General features: G+C 34.1%; 1 protein-coding gene and 2 non-coding genes across 5 annotated transcripts; all 3 read right to left on the minus strand.

Annotated features, from left to right (window-relative positions):
- Nucleotides 1–2,174: 2,174 nt before the first annotated feature.
- On the minus strand, nt 2,175–2,247 carry TRNAR-CCG. The gene has a single exon. It is a non-coding gene; the product is annotated as a tRNA-Arg (tRNA).
- Nucleotides 2,248–2,320: 73 nt separating this feature from the next.
- Nucleotides 2,321–2,393, minus strand: TRNAR-CCG. The gene has a single exon. It is a non-coding gene; the product is annotated as a tRNA-Arg (tRNA).
- A 4,445-nt stretch (nt 2,394–6,838) lies between these two features.
- On the minus strand, nt 6,839–9,964 carry LOC109174281 (putative clathrin assembly protein At2g25430). Of its 3 annotated transcripts, none has more exons than XM_019323523.1 (2): nt 9,738–9,964; nt 6,839–9,173 (listed from the first exon to the last, which is right to left on the minus strand). In XM_019323523.1, exon 2 carries the CDS (start codon nt 9,080–9,082, stop codon nt 7,184–7,186), a length of 1,899 nt encoding a protein of 632 aa, XP_019179068.1. In that variant the 5' UTR covers nt 9,083–9,173; nt 9,738–9,964; the 3' UTR covers nt 6,839–7,183. The 3 variants fall into 3 exon arrangements, with proteins under 3 accessions (XP_019179068.1, XP_019179069.1, XP_019179070.1); XM_019323524.1 differs by having other exon boundaries at nt 6,839–9,155; nt 9,738–9,954; XM_019323525.1 differs by having other exon boundaries at nt 6,839–9,160; nt 9,737–9,954.
- Between the last annotated feature and the right edge of the window lie 1,002 nt (nt 9,965–10,966).

Raw genomic sequence — 10,966 nt, forward strand, 5'->3', positions numbered from 1 at the left:
ATTGCATTTTTTATATAGTTTAATAGTCTATTTGGCCATTTAAAAAAATTAAAATATTAAAATTAAGTTGTAAAAACATTACAAATAAAAATTTGATACATTTATAAAAATTATTATGTAAGAAACATTTTTTTTAAAAGATAAAAATGTGTTGTCTATGGCGTATGGGGGCAAATTATGCCCTGGAAACGTGTTCACCGAGAATAGTGAACACAAGGCCAAACGACGTCGTTTTTAGGCAAAAAAAAAAAAAATTCGCGGATGTGGAGTTAACGGCGCGCGTTGATCAAATTATGAATTTTCCGTTATGAGATTATGAATTTTCATAAAATTCATAATATCATAACAGAAAATTCATAATATCATAACAGAAAATTCATAATATCATAACATAAAATTCATAATCTCATAACTGAAAATTCATAATCTTATAACAGAAAATTCATAATCTCATGGTTCCAAAGTGAATGTGTAGGCATGGTTCCAAAGTGAATGTGCAGGCATGGATTCATAATTTATGAATGTCCGTGATTTCGGACAGGAATGTGTAGGCATGGTTCCAAAGTGAATGTGCAGGTATGAATTCATAATTTATGAATGTCCGAAATCATTGTTCACCTCAAATTAAAGTGAAACCGCAAAATGTGAAAATGAAGAAGAAAAGTCACACAATTAATTAAGAAAAAAATAATAATAATAACGGTGTACTAACACCGTTGGAACCGTGTTCACCATGAATGGTGAACACGGTTCCATGGCATAACGCTCCTTGGGTGGAGAAAGACTTTGATGTCGATATATCCAGTTCCGCCAACTTGAAAAAGAAAATAAAGGAAATAATTTTGGAAAAAGAAAATCATATCTTTTGATTTTCTACTCTTTTTAACCACTACTATGGCCAAAACATCCATCATTTTCCAATTTTTAGGAGGCACTAGAGAATTTTCTAGCACATATTTGAACCCAATGCACAAATTATATCATGGACTATGGTCCACGCCTTAAATAGTGAATTCTGGTCAAAACAACGTCATTTTATATTAAATGTCAATCGGTGCATAATGTTTAATAATTGATAAGTGTCAAATTCTACCACTTTTTAGAGACTTTTTTTTGGATATATAATTTGTGATTGGATTTGTTTTATTTATGCTCAAAATATCTTGAAATGTGATAAAGGATTAATTTTGAGGTATTTTTGTGTTTGGTAGGAAATTAGGGCTAAAACAAGGGTAAAATGGACAAAATGAAGCAAAAATGGGAAGGAAGCTATAAAGTTTGCTATTACGAGCTCAATTACACACGTAACATGGCTCGTAACGTCCAAGATCAAAGGTATATCCCTGCTATTATGAACGCTATTACACTCTTAACGAGATTCGTAGCAAAGAGTACGTATCAGAAAGCCAGTTCTACTACTACGAAGGGAGTTACGCACGGATAGTTATGCTGTGCATCCGTATGCACCATGCATGGGTGCATACGGATGCAAAAACGACGTCGTTTTATTAAAAATGCGCATCCCACTTTAAAAAAAAAAAAATCAGTTTCGATTCCCCTCAACAGCATTATGTTGTTCATTGATTCTGGAATTTTAGTTCATTGATTCTGGAATTTTAGTTCATTGATTCTGGAATTGTAGTTCATCGATTCTGGAATTTTAGTTCATCGATTCTGGAATTTTAGTTCGTATATTCTGGAATTTTAGTTCGTATATTCTGGAATTTTAGTTCGTATATTCTGGAATTTTAGTTTATAAATTAGATTATGGAATTTTAGTTCATCGATTATGGAATTTTAGTTCATCGATTATGGAATTTTAATATATTTTTTTTAAAGTGAGACGCGCATCGATTATGGAATTTTAATATATTTTTTTTAAAGTGAGACGCGCATTTTTAATAAAACGACGTTGTTTTTACATCCGTATGTAGCATAATTTGCCGTTACGCACATAATAGACCTTATAATAGGTGCTGAATTCTATTGAAAGGAGATTGAAATTTTACTTGCCAATCTTGGTGGCCGGTTTTCCGCTCATAGTAATTCGGCTGTGGGGAGATTGAAGCCCAGTATGAAGACATGGAGAAAATGTAAAAATTTATTTAACAAAAACAGTCGAGATTTAATCAGAAAGGCCCAATAACATGGAGTGGAAAAGGTCAAAGATAATGCGATCACGGTGGGACTCGAACCCACAATCTCCCGCTCCGGAGGCGAGCGCCTTATCCATTAGGCCACGCGATCCCCTTAATCAGAAAGGCCCAACTCAAAGCCCAATAATATTCGATAATATGGATTAAAAATGTAAAAGATGACGCGATCACGGTGGGACTCGAACCCACAATCTCCCGCTCCGGAGGCGAGCGCCTTATCCATTAGGCCACGCGATCCCTTTTGTCTGTTTTGTGTTGATAATCAATAAAACAATGGTAAAGAATAAAAGTACTATCCAAATATACCTTGCATATTTATCAAAATTCTCTTTACTTAATTTCGTTAAACAACAAACTAATGTGTTACATTAAAAATGTATTTTTACTTCAAAATTAACTAAAGTATTATCCTTTCAAAAAAAAAAAAAAACTAAAGTATTACAAAAGATCTCACTTTATTTATTGGATAAAGAAGGCAAATTATGTTGTGGTGCACACGGTTGCAAAAACGATGTCGTTTTGACTAAAAACGCGCGTCCCACTTTAAAAAAAAAAATTAGGTACGATTCCCGGCAATAGCATTTTTTGTGCATAATTTGAATTATATATCCACAAATTCATAACTATATATCCAATTGTTGAGGGGAATCGAAACTGATTTTTTTTTTTTAAATAGAACACGTATTTTTAGTCAAAACGACGTCATTTTGCAACCGTGTGCACCATTTGCACATCATAACTATTGTATAAATTAAAGAAGCTAAGATGAGTGAATAAAAATCATAGCCCATCCATTTTATTAAAGCATTTAAGCAATTAAACAATAACACATCATTGACAGTAAAAAATGGAAGCACATATAAAATTACTCAAAAAAATCATTTTAAAAATTTGCAAAAATCATTATTGAAAGGGAAAATTGTAAAAAAATGCCCCTCTATAATATGTCAATTATCAATGTCACCCCAGAATTATGAGTGGTGTAAATATTGTCCCTCAATTATCAAAATGGTGCACATATAGCCCCTCCCGTAATGAACATATAGTTCCCCACCGTTGTCCATCGCTGATACTTCGAATCGAGGGAGAGAAAAAATAACTAAATTACATATTTACTCCGACTTAACGGTATCGTACACTAACGAAAAACCACATATTCATTACGAGAGGGACTATATGTGCACCGTTTTAATAATTGAGGGGCATATTATATATAGAGGGCATTTTTTACAATTTTCCCCTATTGAAAATACACCATATTAGTATATGATGAATAAATCCATATTACTCGGGAACAAATATGTAAAACCAAGTGAAGATACTGATAGGGACTTGGAGTTGGTACAGATCACCTGCCCCTTATATTTCTAGGGTCCACCCTCCCAAATTTGTTTGACCTTTCTTTGTTAACTTTTACTCCATAAAGTACTATTAGTGGTTGTGCCCATTCAATATATGACAAATAGGTTTCAATTTTTAAATGCCTAACATGAATTATTAATTTTGTATACATTTTATGTAGGCATAAGTGTCAAATAAGCCCATCTACTATTGCGAAGTGCTCAATTTTCACCACGAACTAAATTAAGTGTCGAATAAGTCTATCTACGAGTTAAATTTGTTCAATTAGCTTTTTTTATAGGTTAATAACAGGTTACCTATTTAATTATTAAAATAAATAAAATAAAATAAAATAAAATAAAAAAAGAATACAGCCACCGGCTGTCCTCGCCGGACAGCCGGTGGCTGCCATTTCAAAGACAGTTGTGGTTGTCCGGCGAGGACAGCCGGTGGCTGTATTTTTTTTTAAAATTATTTTTTTAATAATTTTTATATTATTTTGAAATTATTTTTTTAATAACTAATTGGTAACCTGCAAAAACAAGTCAATTACCTGCAAAAAAAGTTAATTGAATAAATTTAGTAGGTAAGTGTGGTTAATTAGCGTTTAATTTAGTTCATGGTGGAAATTGAGCACTTGACAATAGTACATGGGCCTATTTGACACTTCTCCCTTTTATGTATGATAAGAGTATAGGCTTTTGATGTTTAGAGTTTGGGAAAGCATCAAGAATAGAGTAGTTAAAACGATAACAGTTAGATTAGAACTATAATGGTTGGAATAGTTCACTACTCTCACATAGAGATACAAACAAGTCAAATTTGAATCTAACTATATCAGCTTCCAAGCTCAAAATGTTTCTAGGGTTGAACTCAATCACACTTTAAATTTAGTCTCGAGTTTGGTTGATTAATTTTTATAAGGCTCGAGTTGACTTCAATTGGTGTGTGTGTGTGTGTACTGTGGAGGAGGGGGGAGTCAAAAAGTTTTAAATTTGAACTTAGCTCGAATTCGAATTTGACCAAAATCAAATTAAATTAAGTTTTTACCGAACAACTCGCAATTAGCTTGTAAGTAGTTTCACACATTTGCATCACACTCTCATACGATTCTTACCCTTCAAGTTAAAAATTCTATTGGTTAGAACAATTCAGGCAGTAACTCACTCTACCTAGAACAATATTAAAAGGGTGTTTAGATAGCGACCGAAAAAGAACACAGCTCAAGATGATTTAAACTCACAAGAAATAAGAGGTGAAGAAGGTTTTCATCAGATACTTAGTATTGTGAGCTGTAAAATCCAACTTTGAGTTACCATCTACAAAAGGAAGATCACACAAAGAAAAAGAACCTCAATTATGAGGCTTAAAGTAATCATGAAAAGAACTATGGAACCTTTTCTTAATAAGGTCAACAATGGGTCTGTGGATACCATTCAAGAGGTAGGTATGCTTCACGCTAAATAATAATTATTAATTTATTTTTAAAAAGAATATATATATAAATACTATTTCTTGTGGTGACCAGCAGATCCATGCCACTTGATGCAATTTTGAGAAACTTTTTTCAAAATAAATAATTAATTAAATATATTCAGAATGTGCTAGACCATTTTAGTACAAACCAATAAAGTGATGCTACATTTTCTCTTTGGGTAACATTATTGATTGGTTGTGTTTTATATTTTATTATTAATATTATAATTTAACTTGTGATAAAATTATTCAATTCACAAGCAACTAATAAATATAAAGAATTTTATCGTCACACAATGAGGTTTAACATATTCTAAAATATTATGTTTGTAAGAACATTAAATTTAATCTTCAAGATTATACTTACAATTTTTGCTTATTTTTATTCTCTGTTGACATGGAATTGATTCAAAAAAGAAAAATCAAAACATATGACATTCATGCAAGAATGAAGTTATCCAATCTAGAGTTAAATAGTGATAATAAGAATTGAATCTAATTTCATTGAGCAAATTCAATAATACTTGTCAAAACTTTTGCGGTTTGATGACATCATTGTTACTTTTCAAAAGGAATATCTGATATCGAGTCACATCCCAATCAAGGTTGCATATTTGTTAAATATATACTCTTTCAGTCTCATTTTATCTAGTCTTACTTACTATTTATTGGTCAAATCAACTCTTTCATTTTTATTTATTTTCTTTAGTATTTTTACTTATTTTTAAATTTAATTTTTTGTGTTTAATAGTACTTTTATAGTTTTTAAATATATAAATTTTATATATTAATACTAAACTTAATATTATGAAAAATTGAATTAAAAATAACTTCAGTCCGGTCTCGTTAATTGAACCAGACATATTAAATGAAACAGAAGACATTATTTATAGGTTAGAGTGTATTCAAATTATTACGGAGTATTTATTTTTATTTAAAAAAAAAAAAAAAAAAAAAAAAGAAGCTCAATACACCCAATAGATAGACAAATATGGCAATACAAACAAATCAGAAGCTGGTAAATTTTGTGGGGACTCACTTGTCACTCTTACCTTTAGCTTCAAATGCTAATCAAACTGTACTTACACAGTTTTATATGTCACTGCACAAAAGGCCTATTACCTGCTCATTCACAAATCAACCTCATTTCTTTTCCATGTTTTGTCTAGTCCTAGGTTACATACAATTCATTGGTCACTAAGATGGCTCAACTACATTTAGGTTAACCTAATACTGTTTAACAAGTAGGACAGCATACTTACAAAATCAAGGTAAAAATTCACCAAACAAACAAAAAGTAGAATAAGGTCAAAGTCGGAATAACCCTAGCCAAGATGATAAGAGATCCACACTTGTAACCACAAGGTCATGAGTTCGAATCATTGCCCCCTTGGTTTGAGCCAGTCAACTATGGATAACCTAAGCTGGTTTATTTTTTGCGATCCTTTACCGGCTAGGGTCACAAGGCGGAATTTACTCACACTCGAAAGAGTTGTGGGGTTTTCCTCGTAATCCAAAGCAAAGGTCAAAGTCAGCTATGAAAAGATAATATCTAAATAATCATTAAAACTTTCTTGCATCAAATGGTCATTTTCATGATACAGTTGTTTATGGACAAAGTTGCATTAGAAAATTCATCACAAGCTAGCTGACCAACCAATTTCTAGATTATTCAGTTTCATTAAAAAGCATTATTTCCTTTAACTATGACCTTAATCTCATCCTTCCATGTCAGCTTGAATAGTCTAGACAAATAGACAAAACAGAATAGCAGCTGCAACTCAGACTCATAGTACAAGTGAAAATAAGGTAGGATGTCAATAAAGCTATAAATAAATTCCTTGAAAGAACAATGAACAACTAGATGACCAGAAAAAACAATCTAATAACTTTGTTAAATCTGATTGGAGTTAGATTCATATTTTAGAAAATGCTTCACAAATCATAAAGACAAGAATATAAACATGACCCAAAATGTTACACAAGAGAAATAAATAGTATATGTGTCATAGCACACCCTTTGCCAGAAACCCTCAACGGCCCCAAGGCCCCGACACTTGGCTCAGTTTTTTCTCCTGTCCTTCTCTAACCTTATTGGCATACATACACTAGAAGGATGATACCATATAAAATACAGTGAAAATGGTCAAAGCACTAAGACAAGTACCGAAATTCAGAAACTAATAAAACAGAGAGATGAGATAAGAAAATCAGTATGGAGTGTGATAATACCCTGCAGGTGGCATTCCATAAGGCATCATTGGTGGTTGCCCTGGAGTATAATATGCACCAGTGCTGATCTTGGTCAAACTAGCTTGGCCTTGCATACCGTCTCTAGCATACTGCTGCCACATCATTTGCTCCTGCAACAGAAGCTGTTGTTTCTTTTCTATATCGGACATTTGTACATATGAAGGTGGTGGAATGTTCAAAGAAGCAGCAAATGGATCCTGTCCAACTGTCTCGACTGTTCCATCGGGCGCTGGAAGTGCCAATACCGGAGTTGTAGTCTTCCCTGGTCCGGGCAATGCCACACTGCTAGCACTGCCACCACTCAATTGGGTTGTACTCACGTGTTGCCTAACGATTCCCTGATCATACATACCATTGAGCAGTAATGGATCAAGTCCACCCCCCATTGCAGCCTTCTGCTTGGATAAATTACTTGCAGATTCTACTAAAGCCAATTCCCAATCCGCTTTATCACTATCGGCTGCAGGGTTCTGCCAAGCTGATGTCACCTCTGGCTCCCCGTTGGAGGGGAATGCTTCCCAAGATCCATTTGCATTGCTTCCACCTGGCCCAGCAAACAATGCCAATGCAAATTTGTTGCCCTGATCATCTGCAGTAACGCCCACCTCCCTCAAATCAACCAAATCACCTGTCTCTTGAACAACTGGCTTAGGGGGTTCTGGCTCTGGTGGTGGTGGAGGAGCATAATTCTCAGGTGGGGGCAAGGCCTTAATCTCATTCATATCGGGTACTGGCTCTTCCTCAATTACTGGCTGAGTCTCCACCTTTCTTTCAGGGCTCTTTGTCACCGTTGCCCTATCCCTCACAAACTCCTCCAATGTATCCAATAACTTGCTGGTAATCCTCTGCACTTCTGGGTACTCGGTAGACCTTGCAAGGCCAATATCTTTACACCAATTATAGAACCCAATGAGCTCATCAATCTGCTTTGCAGCACTAGCATAGGCATCAAAGGCCTTAACGCAATCTTGATACTCCATGTCGAAAAATTTATCCAACAACACTGCTAAAACCTCACATATATCTGCATAGAGCTTGAAACTTTCCTTCACCATCGGGTACATGGCCACCAAAATCATCCTCTCGTTCTTCGCCAACCCTGTTGGTCGACATGATAAAAACCGATCCAATAGCCTCTGCAAATGACTCATTTTCCCAAATATTCTCTCTGGGTTCATCTCTCTCAATGGCGTAACATCCTTCATTTGTTGACTTGACTCTCTAACATCCCCAGATGATCTTGATCTCCTCATCCCATAAGCAGGCTCATCCCTGAACTCACTGTAATCATAGTCATGCCCCCTATTTGAGCCAGGGGGTGATCTCCATCTCTGCTCTTCACGTGCCCCATATCTTTCAATCTCTGTTCCAGTTCCACTCTGCTTTCTCTCAAAGAGAATCATCTCTAACCTTTGATCCAAATACAGAGCGTAAGTCCTCACAAAAGCAGATTGATCCCATGAGTTTGAATGCGCCTCATCCCTAAAATCAGACAAATTCAACAACCTTGTGCCCCTCCTTGTGGCATACATAATTTCCTGTTGAAATACTGGGTCACCATCGTTGAGCAGGCGGTGAACAAGCATCAAACATTTGAGGGCCACAATCCAGTCTCGCGTTTTTCCTAACCTCTTGGACACTGCCAATACGCAGGCACCAACGTATCCCCGGGAATAGGAAGTCAAATTGAGTATCTCCCTAATATACTTCTCTCCCGCCGGATCATCATCATGGCTAGTCGCCTTCACAATAGCAACTTCCAGCTCCGGAGCCATGTTGCTAGACACCTTGGCAATCCCAATACTTGTCTGGTCCTTCACTGCACCGATCGCCTTCCTAATTGTGCTGGGTGCCATTTTGGACCAGAAAGGTTTCTCTTCTTCTTTTTGTTTTTTTGATTTCTGATTTTTCTTTTTTCTTTTCTCCCTCCTTCTGCAAAATTATCACCTATTTTATACTTAAGATGACACCACCTTAGAAGTATAACTATAAATCACAAACTTCAAAATATAATTTTAAAGAACTATGAAATTAGAACTAGAGCTACCAGCTTAACTCATACAGTAAAAAAAAAAATCCCTCTTTTCTGACAAAAAAAAGAAAGACAGGTTTCCTCAACTTGTGCTGGAAATTCATTTAGTAGAGACCTAACCAAGTTATGTTTCAATACTGAGAACAGCACCACATTCAGGAAAGGGAAAACATGGCCTTTGACTTATAAGTATGAATTCCTCAAATCAAGCTGGGAATAATCATTTACAAACAATTAAGTAATTAAGTAAAAGATAAGTACAATATCAGCTAAATACACCCATATTCCAGAAATGGAAAACAAAACCCTCCTTTAATCAAATTACTGAAGACCCAAAATCTTCAGTTTCTGCTGCTAATTCAGTCACTATGAACTTCCCCACCATAAAAGCAAACAAACAATACAGAAAAAAAAAAAAAAAAAAAAAAAAAAAAAAGTTAAGACTCAGGAAATATTTGCAATGAACTAAAACTGCGTACCAAAGAGTTGAAATGCTTATAGATCTGCAGCTAAGAGAGCTGATTGATCTTTAGTGAAGTAGGAGCTAATAAACGAGGTTGGATCTGGTAGAGAGAGAGAAAGATCAGAAGTGAGCGAAAAGTTGGGGTTTCTGTTTTTCCGGTCGCCGGAGTTTCTCTCTCTAGATCTGCTGAGATGCTTGCGAAGAAAATGGGAAGACGAGAATTTTTCGTTAAGTAAATAAAAGTACGGTAATAATCTTTAAAAAGAGGAGAAATCGTAGCCGTTAGATTTGGTTATATAGAGAGATTTGCGGGGGTGTCCGACGGCAATAATACGAATGACGGTGTCAGAAAAAACAGTAAACCAAAAAAAAACTTAGAAAATATTTTTGAAAGGAAATGATAAAGTGTATTTTAAAAGAATTAATGCTCTTTTAATTATAGCAAAATTATAAATTTGTTTTTTTTTGACTTTTTTTTATTTAATTAAATTATTCAACTTCAAAAATCTTAATTAATTTGATTATCTGTTTGTTTGGCCGTTAAATGTACATATAATTATCCAAGTGGTCCATTGCCTATAATTAAATTACTAATTTAATCTTACTAAATGAAGGCCTGACAGCTAAACAAGCGGGTGACCAAATTGGCTATTATTAAAGTTGAGGAACTTATTAGGCAAAAAAAGACAATGACCAAATTAATAATTTGGTTATAGTCAAGAAATCATTTCAGTAATTAACTCATTAAAAATTATATTAGTAATTTTTATTATATGCTAAAATTTTTCAAAATGGACAATATTGCCACCACCATCATTTTTTTTAAAGTTTTTTTTCCTTTTTGCAATCCAATTAAGTCTTTTCAGAAGAAATGCAGCATGCCAAATGACCAATTATTGAAAATTTGTAAATTTATCAATTAAAAATGGAAATTGAATACTTTTCAAATGTTTAATATATTGTAATTTTTTATTCATATTATAATTTTTCAATGTTCAAAATTTTATAGTGAAGTCAAATGATATAGGTTTGATATATATGGTTATGTTACCCTAAACTAAATAAGGTATTCCTTATCAAATCAAAAAAAGGACGACCTTAAACAATTATAGGTTCTTCCTTAAGCAGCTCATAAAAAGTTAAAAGCTATCCATTTTCGTGCAAAAATGAGCAGAGAAGTCAATGTACGAGATCTCAGTGGTTTAGCCACTAATCAACATTGTAAATTTTAAATGGATTTCATTT

Source organism: Ipomoea nil, unplaced genomic scaffold, assembly GCF_001879475.1.
Source record: "Ipomoea nil cultivar Tokyo-kokei standard unplaced genomic scaffold, Asagao_1.1 scaffold0579, whole genome shotgun sequence".
Lineage (NCBI taxonomy): Eukaryota > Viridiplantae > Streptophyta > Magnoliopsida > Solanales > Convolvulaceae > Ipomoea > Ipomoea nil.